At 34.6% G+C, this 15978-nt stretch overlaps 1 protein-coding gene across 2 annotated transcripts in view; it reads left to right on the top strand.

The window, feature by feature from the left end:
* LOC124421848 (inhibitory POU protein) overlaps positions 1-15978 on the top strand; it is a 37946-nt gene that overhangs the window by 6339 nt on the left and 15629 nt on the right. For both annotated transcript variants that reach the window (XM_046957505.1, XM_046957504.1), the window contains exon 2: positions 15834-15890. In XM_046957505.1, the coding sequence (XP_046813461.1) occupies positions 15834-15890 (57 nt within the window). The remainder of the gene's footprint in view (positions 1-15833; positions 15891-15978) is intronic.

Genomic DNA, 15978 nt, shown 5'->3' with positions numbered 1-15978 from the left:
GCTGGGGACACATAACGCTCCCCACTTACATCCAATCACTCCTGATTTATATTTACTACTCGCTTGGCCCCTTATTTATTGTCCTTCACGGAGACGCGCAGAACGGAAACGTTAATTTACACAAATTGAAAATAATGGAAGGCGTGAGAGAGAGAGAGAGAGAGAGAGAGAGAGAGAGAGAGAGAAAGAAAGAGGGAGAAAGAGCAAGAATTTTCTTCTTCGTCTTCGTTTTCCTTTTTTAAACACAAGAAATCGTCCTTTTCGATTTTTTTTAAATCTTTTATGCTGATGTCTCTCTCTTTCTCTCTCTCTCTCTCTCTCTCTCTTTTTCTCTCTTTCTCTCTTTATCACTTTCTCTATTTTTGTTCTCTTTTGATTGAGATCGATTCAGGACAGATTTCCTATACCGGAGAATGAGGTTCGTCATTGGCTTAGACGTACGCCACGTTAAGCCCTTTCGAGGTATTAATTCTATAAGCCGATATTGGGAACGATAGTGCGGAACAGTTTCGTGCATAAATCAGTTCGACTGCTACTGTGACTTGCTAGCTCATAATGTATCAGATTTAATAAGTACCTTTGTCGATAGTTGAATTTAGTGAATCTAATAGTTATCTGTTTCTGTTTCCATATAAAATTGTAACGATAGTTATATGATTAAGATGACCGTAAAAGTACAATTTAGGAGAGATATGATTTTAATGATAATGATTTTGAATGATAATGATTTTATGATCGCAGAGAAATTTTGAAATTTTATTGAATTAGAAGGAATTTTGATATCTCGATTGCTTATTAAAACGTTCGGTTGTTGCTATGGTGGTTGCGTTTTCGTGCCGAGGTCATATTAGTCTCGACGAGTTGGAGTATCTGGAGCGACATTAAAGTGCAGGTGAACGGAGGGATGGCTCAGGTTAGGGAAAGAAATAAGTGGTAGCGTGTGTTCGTTGGTAAAGAAGGGTCTTCGAGTGGTAGTCACTAACTAACACTGCTCTATGAGGGTTAGAGAGAGCGAGAGAGAGAGAGAGAGAGAGAGAGAGAGAGAGAGAGAGAGAAAGAGAGAGAAGTCACGCACGATTATTCATACATTGAGGGTGGATTGAGGTCAACGTTCATAAAATTTCCAATACATTTTTCTAAAACGAAATTTTGAACGCTAACTCGAAAATTATTGAATATTTTCAAGAAACATCATTTTGTCTTTCATGGCCAATTTTTAGATAAATTTGAAATAATTCAGATCATGATAACGCGTTTATGTCGAATATACTAAATATTATTAAAACAGTGATGTAAACCTGAGTAATCGTAACGTGCCTGAAACATTTATTTTATATTTCAAATATGCGTAAAACCCATTTTTATTTTATACGAAAGAAAAAGAAACAAAGAAAAAAGTTTCCTCGAAACGAGACGTCGATGTTTTTTGCATCAAATTTTCGCTTTAGAATCTTTCTTTTACATCCGTTGCTATACTCTCGCCAGGAAGTGTGAGCAACCGTAAAGTTTCAAACGCGGCTAGGTTTTACGACTGATTTGTGATCCGCGCAATGTCGAGTATATACACCATCGTAGAAGGTGTCCCGAACGACCCTTGTGGTATCCACCAAATGCCACGCAAAACCTCACGGTACGTAGATGTAGGATCACTGTATAGGGTTCTATGCCATGTTCTCTACGCTATACAGTAGCTTCGAGTATATACATAAATCTATGTACATCTATATTCTATGTATAGGCTAACACACACATCTTTATGTTAATACACACATTGCTGTTTGTACAAGTATATATATATATATATATATATACATATATGTATATTTTCTGGAATGGTTATACATAGTATCCTTTTTTGGTTCTAACCTTAACTCTTTTTCGAATATAATTTAATTTCGATATAATATTAAAAACATACTAAAAAACTGGATTCATTCTTGCGAAAGATAAAAATATTTGTTTCGATGATAAACTCTTGCTTGAACAAGTTGTACGATAGAGGAGTTTCGCACAATGGTTTATAGGGACATGTGAATATATAGCATGCAATCAGTATACATACATACATACATACATACATACATACATACATACATACATACATACATACATACATACATACATACATACATACATACATACATACATACATACATACATACATACATACATACATACATACATACATACATACATACATACATACATACATACATACATACATACATACATACATACATACATACATACATACATACATACATACATACATACATACATACATACATACATACATACATACATACATACATACATACATACATACATACATACATACATACATACATACATACATACATACATACATACATACATACATACATACATACATACATACATACATACATACATACATACATACATACATACATACATACATACATACATACATACATACATACATACATACATACATACATACATACATACATACATACATACATACATACATACATACATACATACATACATACATACATACATACATACATACATACATACATACATACATACATACATACATACATACATACATACATACATACATACATACATACATACGTACATACATACATACATATGTACATACATACATACATACATACATACATATGTACATACATACATACATACATATGTACGTATGTACGTATTCGTCCATTACAGAATGTTCTCCTCTGGTACATATCGTGGCTTAGGGTAGTGCGTGGTTAGGGTAGAGGACGATGAAAAGGTGAACATCGCTTCCGCCGCGGTTTAACACTCTTATTATTATTTTTATTAGGGACCCAGCGGCATATAATGCTATCAGCCCTTGTCGAATAGGCGGGCACACAGGAAATAAACCTAAGTGTATAATTACAATAATACTTACGGGGCTTTCCCTTTTCCACGGTTCTATCCCTTTTCTCTTTTCTTTTATATTTGTCTCTTTCTATCTCTTTCTCTGTCCCTCTTTCTATCTTCGTGGTTAAGCGCGTATACGCGTGTACCTGCGAACGATATGTTGGAGGGTCGAGGACGACGACGAAGAACGACGAGTGGAACTTAACGAGTCCTAAATTTGTTAGGGTGCTACCCTTGCTCCTCGCCCCGAGTCAAGATATACATTAGTGGGTGCTCACGGTGCAGCACTTTCACGAGGTTTCAAGCTCTGAATATTGCCTTCCGATTATTGTACCCAACCGACTAAACGTCCAGACAGGATACAATTGATAGTTAGGACAATATATTGTTAATTTTTTCACTTAGACATTTTTGATGATTCTTGTCGAGATAAGAATAAAAATAATTGTTTTATTTCTAAATATTATTTCCTTTATCTTTTTCGTCTCTGTCTTTTATTTTTTATTTTTTTTCAAAAAAGCATAATTATGATGTACCAGGAGACAAAATACGCGATAGTCTTATTTAATTAATGTAATTAAGAGGGTTCGTTGGTCTGATAAACTATTGGTCAATTTCGATCAAGAGAATTTAAGATAAATTATTCGAAATTATGAGCACGAAGATTTCCAAGACGAAAAGTTATTAATATTTAATAGGATATCTGAAATATCTCGAGATATCCGATATCTTCTATTCTCTCTCTCTTTTTCTCTTTCTCTTTCTTTTTCTTTTTTTCATGTTGATGTCTTAAACGTGGTTCTCCAGCAAGACGAATAAAAAAAGAATGGTTCGCGTACGTGTTCAGGATATCAGTATTCGATTTGTAGGGAAACATCATCGCAAGAAAACAAGGAGGATCTTCATCTCTCTACCTGAACTCCAGCCAAACTTTGCAATTCTTCGTTTCAAGAGTACGCTCACGTCTAGTACTACTTAGGATATATATATTTTTTTCTTATGTGTACAAAGAACACGTTACTTTGAACAGTTTTTGTCTCTTAATGATATTTACGTATCGATTTTTCTTCGAATACTAATCGTTGATCGAGGATATTTGAAAAAATATAAAAAAAGAAATTAAACCAATATCTAAATTATTACATAAATGAAACGTTAAAATCTTCTCGATTCGATAGATTTATCGAAATGAAGACGAATTAAAAAAGCTTCGTGATTTTGATTCGCTATCGACAGTTTACAAAGATAATGTGTATAATATATTAATTTCGAAGATATAAGTCCGTGCCATTGGGAAGTACCGCTGTCAGCACTTCTTATGAAACAAGTGAATCAATTTTTGACGAGTAAGACCGATCGATTTGTTCCGCACGTCGCTAGAAGAAGTACTAAAAATACCCTCTTAACCAACAAGTCTTTGCCGGTTTGTTCGCTGTGAATGTCCGTTTATACATTATTCCTCTAGTCGCCGTACAGCCGGATCTGCAGAGACACTGTATCGTTCTTTTATCGCTTTTCGTTACTTTATTCTATTCTTTACTGATCTCTATGCACATCATTGGTTACAAGGATAAAGAATCAACGAATGTATTATTCTTTACGTTCTTTGAGAATAATCCTTATTGCATTTAGAAACAACTTTTAAATACATTTTAGATAGGTACATTAAAATAATATATATGTATAATGACGAAAACATTTTATTTATGCTAGTAACCTTGAAATACTTGTGATTAAATCAATAATATTTACTTTGAAAAATAAATAATAGTTATGTGTATGCTTAAATATATTGTTAATGACTAAGAATGACACGTTTGCAACGATTATTTCGTCGATACTTTGATTATATGTTTCACTTGCGCATCATTTACTATTCATTTCGAACTTATAAATTGTGAATCTAAACGAAAGCACGAGAATAATGTTCATAATATTGGTGCTATATTAGCGAAAGAACGTGTACTATGTATTATCGACAATGTATAAGGCGAACTATACTATATACATATAATAATGGGCTCGTTTAACGCTTCATTCTACTATTATTTCAACTTTTAAGGACGAGCCTGAAAATAAGGTTTCGTTGCTTTGAAATAATATATGTTAGCCAACCTACTTTTAATCTTGATATCGCGAAAGATGGATTATTTTTTAACATTTGTTTGTTTTATTTTGTCAAAAAGAAGACAAAATACAAATTACTATTTTTTTCCTATGAGCCATTTGAAACAGTTCAAGTGAGTTCATTTGGTCATAGGGGAGTAACAGAAACAGAGAGAAGCAATCACGGAATACACGAAGGGAGCCGGCCCTCATCAAAATCAAGAGTCTATTATTATGACCATATGTTTACGCCACGGTTGTATCGTGACACACACGGCTTTTTACGAGAACATGTTAGGGCCAAACTAGATAGAAAGAAAGAAAGAAAGAAAGGCGGGGAGAGAGGGAGAGAGAGAGAGAGAGAGAGAGAGAGAGAGAAAGAGGTTGCTTGTGCACCTGCTCGAACACGAGCACTTAGGAGGACATAATGCGTGGGTAGAACAAATATTCGCTTGTAGGATATGTGTCACTCTTCAAACAAGCACACCAACGCCATCGTTTATCGTCGATCAGTCGAGTTCCTTGGCGAGTTTGTTCAAACGATATGACATGTCTCTTAATTAAGTTTTCCTGATTTTTAATCGTTATTAGCGAGTATCTTCTTCAAGTAAATTGCACGATACGTGTTCGTTCTTGCTTTTTCTTTTCTTGGTTCTTTTTTCTTTTCTCTCTTTTCGTCCTTGATCAAATCATCCTCGATACTTCTTTTTGTAACTCTTTCTTTCTTTCCTAAGTTTCTTAAGACGAGATTCTTGGCAGGCAACGAGAAGACGTCAGAGTAAATCCAATATTTCCCAGATCGAATTTTGATATGACGTCGAACGAAATTAGCATCATTCACTGCGAGATCGAGGAACGATTTATCCATCGAATCCTACACCGTTCGAGAGGCGTTTGAGTCATCCACTTTTGGAAACGATTTTAATGAAATTATCTTTGGAGCGAATTGCAAGGACAAATCAACGTTTTAATTTTCTTAATGCTCGGATTCTGTCCGATGGGAGTTACAATGGAAGAACCTTTGCGAGGACTATATGAATCCTTATACTTAAACGAGTTTTGGATGTAGGTGAGTCCGAGAAAGAGAGAGAAAGAAAGCAAGAGAGAGAAAGAGAGAGGGTGAGCTACAGTTGGGTGTCAGTGGCACGCGCTGCCACGTGCGCGCCACGTGACTAAGTTGCTACATGCTATTTGCTCTCATCCTTCCTTAAGTGCATTACTACCGTTCCAATTACATGCCTCGTAAATTATCACTCGTCCATTGGCCCTTCGTTGGTAGAATATCGTGTTTCCGGCTCGTTTCCTACTCGATCGGTTCTCTTATCTCACCGTCAAATTGTTTTCCCCTTTCTTTCCTTTGATAAGAATCGTCCAGTGAAGGTTTGTAATTCGATAAAAGTGCTCGCAGGTGATAGATATATACATAAAAATGATGATCATTCAGAAGCGATTTATTGTAAATGACGAAAGAGGACAAAAAGAAAAAAGAAAGAAAAAAGTAAAGAAAAATTCGTAATATTTTATAGCTCGCTTTTCAAAGAACAAAGAGTTAAGAAGATCGATAAAGCCAGAACGCGGAGTTCTCCAAGAGGATGATAGACGTGTTCGATAAAAACTGCTAAACCAAGACGTCCTTGACGATAGTTTTCCACCTTTTCCACGCGACTTGCTTAGCTTCCTTTTAATAATGTAGTGGTCTGTCTTCTTTGAGAAAATATGACGACCACTTCGGAACGAAGAGTCCGAATTTTTTTTCACGGGAAATGGATGCATGTGCTTCGTGAAACGATCGCCTCATCGTAGGATGAAACGTCCAAGATCGTCGACGTAAAACTCGTCCTCTCTTTCTCTCTTTCTACATATACACGTATATGATATATATATATATATATATATATATATATATGTATATAGGACTACTAAGATGGTTTTGAGGATAACCCTATAAACTCCACGTGCCGTAACGTTCTAATGTGATCGGCTATAAAGATGATCCAGAAGATCAGAGAGAAATTGAACGAGTGAGAAAGAGATACAAAGAAAGAGAGAGAGAGAGAGAGAAAGAGGGAGAAAGAGAAAGAAGGGGAAGATATATAATAATTGCCTCGTGCGAAAGGCTATTGCCATACGGCACGACGAAATGTGCTAGTGGAGAACGGAGAACGCAAAAATGGAGAACGACGAGGGGTCGATTAGTCTTCGAAGGGTTGAGATGAAAAGAGAAAGAGAAGAGAAGTAAAGAGAAAGAGAGAGAGAGAGAGGGAGAGACAGGTAAGAGAAGAGAAATAGAAATACGAAGAAAGACAAAATAGGGAGGAGAAGAGAAAGAGAGGGCTGGTTTAGGAAGAACGATGGTAGTAGAAAGAGACAGAAAGAGAGATGGATAGAGAAACAGAGAGAGAGGGAGAGAGAGAGAAAGAGAAAGAGAAAGAGAAAGAGAAAGAGAGAGAGGATGAGTCGAGTTTATTCCGAAGGGTGGCGTAGCTAGGTAGCTCGGAGAGAGCCGTGCGAGAGTCGACCCGGTCGAAGCGAACTTCCATTAGAGGAGGTCTCTTGCTATCGCAGTGTACGCCCGTTATAGCGGCAGTAGCAATAACGAGACTGCCTGTTAACCAGACAGGAGTTCGACCGCGCCAGAGACCATTTTTGACAGTCCTGAATCACTTTCTCCTCTTCCACAATATCGGCCTACTCGGTAAATGGGATAATGAAAATTGATGCGTCTATAGCGTCGAAATATTTTTTTTTTATTCGACTCTCGGTTCGATAGGTCAGTCGTTGCTTTTTCGAATCCTTTTTTTCCCTTTTTCTTTTTTTACACAATTTTTTTTTCTAATTGTAAGTTAATACTTGTTGGACTTTAAATGAAATATCATTTTGTTTTTTTTTGCTTCGCTTTTACATTTTATAATCAATTTTAAATCAGACATTGGGTTATATTTGAAGTAGATATATGACAATGACTTAATTATTTCTTTCCTATTTTGACGTATCATCAGTTGTCCTTTTACTTTAATTGACATGTGAAAGTATCACATAACTAATACGATAGTATTTTATAATTGTAATAAAATAATGAAAATTTTCGTAGATCAAGTAAGTACATAAGTCGTACATATAAACATTTAATTGGATGAAACATCTTACAAATCATTCTTATGGAGAAACTATCCATCATGAACGGTTCATTGCGGTCTTTCTCGTTTGTCAATTTTTATCCTAATTGTTGTGCTACAGTTTCCCAAGTTCGGAAGAAAAGTCGATCCTCTGGTCTGAGAATCAACACCCTGCTGTTGACGAAGAACACATGATGGATGGGAAATGATTGTGCAAGAACCTCGCTTTATCATACTTAACAACAATCCATTGAATTTCGAAAGAAAAGTGCAGGAGTTAAACGGTAACTCTTGAGTACTGTTATTGATTATTTGAAATCCTTTAAAACATTTTAACGATGTGCTTAATGACGAGTTTGAACGACGATTGTTAGTTCGATTCGCTTGTTTCAAAAAGGATAAAAACTGTAAATAGATCTGTAAAATATGGCATTAAGTATATAAAAACATTATAAATATAATAAATATAATAAATATAATAAATATAATAAATATAATAAATATAATAAATATAATAAATATAATAAATATAATAAATATAATAAATATAATAAATATAATAAATATAATAAATATAATAAATATAACAACGAAATTTGATTTCAATTCTGAAACAGAGGAATTACGTTCAAAATTCTAAGCTTTTCCCAACATCGATCGTGTATCTTGTCGTGTGTACGTGAGATACATACATAGACATACATACATGTAGCTATATACAAACATTCGTGAAAAATAAAAGAAAGAAAGAAAGAAAGATAGAGAGGGAGAGGAAGAGATAGATAGAGAGAGAGAGGGAGAGAGAGAGAGAGAGAGAAAATATCTACATCCGTCGAAGCAATCGTATCGGGCTTTTTCTTTCGGAAATATTTCCTTCGTCCTCGATCGGTTGTCCTTACGTTTTCCCTTCGATTCGCTCATGTTCGCTATTTCACGTTGGTGAAGGTATATGGTCGGAGAAGGATAGCCGGAACAGGCAAGTTGAGCATGGCGGCTGAGTATAGTGTGGATGGTGTGGATCGATGAGAGAAAGCGGCCGGTCTGATTGGCGGGGCTGCGGGGGCGGAACGGTACGTAGCCAATGAGCGTGGCTAACGCCGATATATGTGTATAGTGTGCCTACGAAATCACTGATTTTTTATTCGAACCGAACCACGATTTTGATGACTTCTTTCTAAATAGTGTCAGACCGAACATTTGACGATTTAATATTTTCTTTGGTTCGAATGAAACGTCAAAGATCGACAATATCGGGATCTCTGAATGTTTCTCTTTTTTTTTTTCATAAGTCATATATTTAAATTTGAAACCTATGTAAATCGGTGATGATACTCGTAGAAACTAAATGGCCAATCAATGTACAGATTCAAGCGATAATTTCAACAGTTTGCATTATTGATTGTCGAATTAGCGTTACGTTATCAAATGGCGAAAGGCGGAGGGTTAAAGTAAACACACCAATGAATTATGACAGAGTTAACGTTCGCAGTTTGACTTTGCTTTATTATCGTTCTCACTCGTTTCGTCGCTGAGAATCAACGAGGAGAAACTATTAATTCCTCGATTTAGATCGAAAACGGAAAAGAAGATCTCGTGAAAAATGTTTGCTGTACGATCAGCTGGGAAACTCTCGGCATTTAGAAATTCCAACTGTGAAAGCTGATAAACTGCTCTCGCCTGGTATCTACAACGTCTGATTACCTGTTACTGTCGCTTTCTGAATTTTCAAGATTGCATTAGTTCACTTCATATCCTCCTTTGAAAGTGAGCGGCGCAATGACGTTTCCTAGAATCACATAATAGCGTTCTCTATATTAAAAGCAAAAAAATTGTTAGCAGGGAAAGAGTTAACGAGAAGTACGGGCTATGGCGTCTACGAATCAGAATATTACATTACAAAATTTCATAAATTCTCTTTAGAGAGCTCTTAGGCGCTTCGCGCTTCGCCGAGGCTTGCGTTTTTCTCTTGAAATAATTATGAGACGGAGTCAACGCAAATCCGTCTGTCTGCTGCCTACCGTATCCCCTTACCTTCCTATGTTGCATCTAACGCGATCGAAAAGATTTACTCCCGAGCTACTTGCGCTCGCGTTAAAACGTCTTCTTTGAGATTCGAATTAACTCTCGAGAAGTGTGACGGCATGTAACGGCCTTCTACTCGTGTTTTGCATTATTCGAGATATAAAAGGGGAAAATTTCTCGGTGAATTTGTTGAGATATATGTGTACATGTATGTGTACATGTATATATGTAATACATGATATCATGTAAAACGAAAAACGTGAAGTTATTATATACACAAATACATAGATATATATTATATATTATACATGATTCATAAATGCATGTCAATACTTTAGGATATAAATTTGTACGCTACTATAATATCATATGAACATATGTCCTATATATTTTAATTTTCGAGTTAAAGACAATGTTCGAAATGCCCGATAATACACGAAGAAGAATTGTGAGGGCAGTCTTTTGGGGATCATACTTTTTTCGTCTCGATTAAATGGGACTGTTGTGTTTTGATTTTTTAACGACTTTCAGGAACTAGTGCATGATATGATTTAAGCTTATGATTTATACGCAATGGCATACTAATTTCTTTCCTTCGTACAGTGCGAGCAATCCTGAATAACAGAGAAATCGATGAATTGTGAGTCCACCTGGACTCACTGCATGATCACCACAATCTTTTGATTTAAACTCATTAGACTTTTACTTTTGCAGTCATTTAAAAATTGTGATTCGATGAAAGTGAATAATGTGCAGGGTCTACGAGAAAGGATACAAAATGGATTTGATACTACTCGAAGAATACCTATTTATAAATGTAGGTATTTATTAATCGAGCGAGTGCGAAACTCACTGTTACGGCGTACAGTAACGTTTGTTAAGACACGAGGCGTTACTTCGAATATTTTCTTTAATCATCTATGTATAACTCGAGAAATAAAATAAATAGTGCATACGTTCGGATGACGCTTTTAGTGTGTAGGTTTACCACCTAAAATATTTACACGAATTTATGAATTCCTCTGTATATTATATACTATAATTTTAAGGAAATGTTTGAATAATTTAAAAGGTGCTATGACTTTTGATTTTAACGAAAGGTGAACGACAAAAACAAAGGTTAGAAGGATAAAGTGAAAGTAAGCTTGAGATGTGTTTAGAATGGCTCAAACAAGTCTGTTGAATAATATAGAATGGTTGACAGTAACCGGGAGAGGGCAAGTGTGTCCGATTATAACAAAAGTGAGGAGAGACGTAACCTCATTTGTTATTAACCGGCGGATGAGAGCCCCGAAGTGCAGAAAGATTTCGAACACGACTTCACACTTTGACTCCGGGTCCCCGGTAAATTTAGATAATTATCAACTGAAGTTCCGACGAAGGGAACTTTCTCAGGAACCTCTGACCGATCGAAGACCCTCGGTCCTCGACTGTTTTTTGCAATATTTTATTTTATTCCATTTTAAACTCGATTTATCCTAAGATGTCGTCCATGTAATTCGAACTTCGAACAAAATCATTTTTACGAACTCAATGACAATTTATATACTCCTTTATTTATTAATCGATATTACTCTTTTCTATAACTTTATTTGAAGATTTAGAATAATATAAATAGAAAAATATATCTAATACTGCAACAGAAATAGTTATATATTTTTATTAATCATTTCATTAATTATATGAACCTTAACTTAATTATATTTTTAACTTAATTATAATCTTAACTTGTGAAATATAGACATAAATATAAATCGTTGGCGTATATACATATATTCGATATATACGTATATATATATCTGCGTATGTACATAAAAGCGATGAAATTCGGGAATGTACTCGTATTCCTAACGGCACGTATAATATAGAACTCTACCGATGTATTTCCTGGCAATCAATCGTGAGTTTCGGATTGGATTTATCGACTAGAAGTACCTTTTGTTGTGGCTGCACCAGCGCAGCATTCTGCCATGGTTAAACAAGGGAATGGCCGAATTTACTGATCGATCTCCTCTCTCACAATCAGAATATACACGACGATCTCTTCGAATTTCGGATGTGTCGGATACATTGTAAATACCATGATTTCTCTGAAAATTTTACGAGTTGAAAATACAATACGAATGTATTATCTTGTAAATATATTCCAAAGCATAATTTCAATGAATTTCTCTTTGGCTTTGATCTTTAATAAATCTTTACTAATCAAAAAAGACAATGAATTTGATAACATAACATTTAATTTTTTATGGAAAATTTGAAATAAATTCTTGTCAAGTTTGTAGCTAGAGATAAAGAAAATTAATCAAGTAGAGAGAGAGAGAGAGAGAGAGAGTGAGAGAGAGAGAGAGAGAGAGAGAGAGAGAGAGAGAGAGACGGAGAGAGAGTGAGTTTCGTCACATGCGGAAAGGATCGGGAATCATTCCCAAATACGATTGTGGTTGATTTACAATCGGCCATGCATGTTCTCTGATAATCAAACGGAAGTTTCCGATTGGATTTGACCGTTGTGCGCGGCACTGTCTCCCAATATTGTAGCGTGCGTCGCAATACCGTGTGTCACTACTACCAACTCGTATTGCGAAGGAAAATCAATTAGCCGAGCTAACTGATCCGGTCGTGGCTGTTTGCTCGCTCGCAAATGTTCTGTCCTGTGCCTTCTAGCGTATGTGCATGTGCCCATGTATGTATGTATATGTAGCAAATAGATGTACTCGTAATGACTGACGGACAGCTCTCTCTCTACACACGCACACACACATGTACACACATATTATGTTGTGTATATATATATATATATTATATATATATATATTATATATATATATATATATATATATATATATATATATATATATTCGTGTGTCAATGGATACACATACATACATCGATGATTCGATAGATCTTTGTATTTACCGTCAATGTGTACAGCAAGTAGCGAAGTACATACGTACACACGAGCGATCTATGATCTATCCATTCGTTCATAGAAACGTGTAGATGTATGTAGAGTCATACGTGTGTGTTTAGGTGAAGCTATAGATATTTTCGTGTGCGTGTTTCGTTCGTTCGTAGAAGATGGAGAAACGTTTGTACGACCTCTTCGAATATTTGTAGAGTATTATCATGACGTTAGATAGTACCGTTGCCAAGTTTTATCTGCTAGATCATAAAAAGTCTGCAATGTATATGATCGAATTGGTTTATGAATTGATTTCTTTTCCTCGTTGAGATTTATTTTCTTCTTAATCTTTAAAAATACATGTACTTACATAATACAACATATCAATGTTTAAAGGTAGTTTCATGTGTATCTATAATATATGTATAACAATTTGTGTAATAGTATAATTTTTATATTATTATACAAATAAGCAATTTGTGTTTCCATTATTTTTACATTAATATTTATTATAATTGATATAATATTCTTTTTTTACAAATCAAAAAAATTAAATCATGAATGAAAAAAATTATTATATGTTTTCTTTTTTTTTTAAACGATGTTTTTCATAGATTATAGCGAACCCTATATTAGATCGGTAAAGATAAAGGGTAAAACCATTGTGAGATGGAAAATTTGTAGAGCCTGAAACACGGCGCGTTCCTGACAATCACCCTATCCTACTTCTCCTGTCAGTTTCTATCCTGCTTTCAAGGGACATCCTTGGAAACGTCACGCGAAATGACAATTCTGTCGGTCTGTTTCCCATTGAAAATTATTCCAAGATACGTTGACAGTGCGATGCAAATATCTTATGTGTAATCAGCAATAATAAAATATTATTATAATATTATATTTGAAAAAAATTAACAGTTTTTATTCCAGTACATGATATTATTAATTATGCCAATTAAATGAATATAAAATTCTATTCGAATAGCCGAATTAAATAAAATATTATTATAATATCATATCTGAAAAAAGTAAACAGTTTCTTATTCCAGTACGTGATTTTATTAATTACACCAATTAAATAAATATAAAACCCTACTCGAATAGCCGAATTGAAATAAAGTTCTGTTTAAAATTTGTAGTAAGGCGAATTCGATATCCGGAAATTTATAATAAGACATTGATTGCCACTATCTAAATTAAATTAACGATATGTTGTATTAAAAACATAGATAAAAATTGAGATCGGTTTGTGACACATTCTTAATCGTGACGATGTCTACTTAAAAATTAATAAGAATGAACGAGTTGAGATAAACGACTTCTTTAAACGACAACACAAATACATAGAATAAAAAACGATAACAAAATAAATAATATATTTCATTACATGTTTCTTTTATTCACGTTTATATTTTTTGTCCTTGATCGCAATAATAACAATAATAATAATGATAATAATAATAATAATAATAATAATAATAATAATAATAATAATAATAATAATAATAATAATAATAATAATAATAATAATAATAATACATGCAGAACGAATAATATTGCCGAATAAAAGGAGACTGTAGTCGACAAAAAAAAAGACAGAGAGAGAGAGAGAGTGAGAGAGAGAAATAACAAAAAAATTCAGAAGTTAGTGAGTCTAGAAGGTTCGTGACACGTTGATTGGCTGCATTGATCTAGTAGAGTGATGTGCTTCATTGTAATAACGCGATCATCGTCATCAGTCCAGCAAGTGAAATGACGAGTAAGAGGGAAACAGTAGAAAGGAAGGGAAGAGTGATGGAGAAAGAGGAGGGCGAGACGATAGGGAATGGAGAATTACCCGACGCTTTTTTAATAAGGACGATATTGAATTACCTAGTTCTGTGCGCGTATCCCGAAATGACTCATTTAATTTGCGACGGCGTCGCGACGCCGTTGTGCCCCGGTTCTGTCAATCTTAACTGTTCGCTTTAAATATACATATTATGCGATCGGTGGAAATGAAATATGCAGATTGGATGAATATTAAGTCGCGTTGACAGATAAATTCTCCGCGTTCACTTCTTCGAAAATCGTTGCGATCGAAAATATTTCGTCTGCGTCGGTCATTAAACTCATATTAAATGTAATTAAGGATAATAATGACTGAAACTATCGTTCTCTGAAAATTTCTTTTCCTCCCCCCCTCTCTCTCTCTTTCTCTCTCTTTCTTTCTTCCTTTCGCTTTTTACAATCCATATTTTCGTCTATCGTTATTTATCATTCATCAAATTCGATAAATTGACGGATAGATACGCAATTTTGTCGTTCGAAGTAATCTCAGAGATAAATGTAGGAGATGTTTATCTCGAGCTATATTTTTTTCTTACAACTTATGATTTGGCACTCGTAATTTTTATCGAACGATAGGATTTTCTCTTTTTTATATTTTTCCTCCATCCTTCGCCGTCGCGTCGATCTATATTCGAAAAGAAAGGATGTCGGGAAAAGCTTTGGATTTAGTAATGGGGTCGTAAAGAGTAGACAATTCGTTATATCACTAGCGTATTTTTTACTCCAATTTCAGTGTCTAGATTCTATTGAAGCGTCGAACGAATCTATTTTTCGTTTGAATTATCGTTAATCATATATCAATTTCGTTTAAAAGATTACGCGTTTTTTTCTTTTTCTTTTTACATGTCTTCTTGAATTTTATTCGAAAGAAATCAATAATGTACGGCATTCCTCTATGTATTTGCCTATGTTATATGTCACGTTCTTTAAAAAAGAAATTTTTGATATTGCAGAGTCGTATATTGGAAGATGCATCCATAATGTGCAATTCTTGGTCACCGAGGCATAACGTGAGTATCTTACTAATCTGTGTTAAGAAATGTATATACCTATAAGATAAGTGCGAATGTGTGAAGAGAAAATAAATAGAAGTTGGAA

Source organism: Vespa crabro, chromosome 2, assembly GCF_910589235.1.
Source record: "Vespa crabro chromosome 2, iyVesCrab1.2, whole genome shotgun sequence".
NCBI lineage: Eukaryota > Metazoa > Arthropoda > Insecta > Hymenoptera > Vespidae > Vespa > Vespa crabro.
The sequence above is the reverse complement of the archived record's forward strand: the minus strand, read 5'-3'. Positions and strand labels throughout refer to the sequence as shown.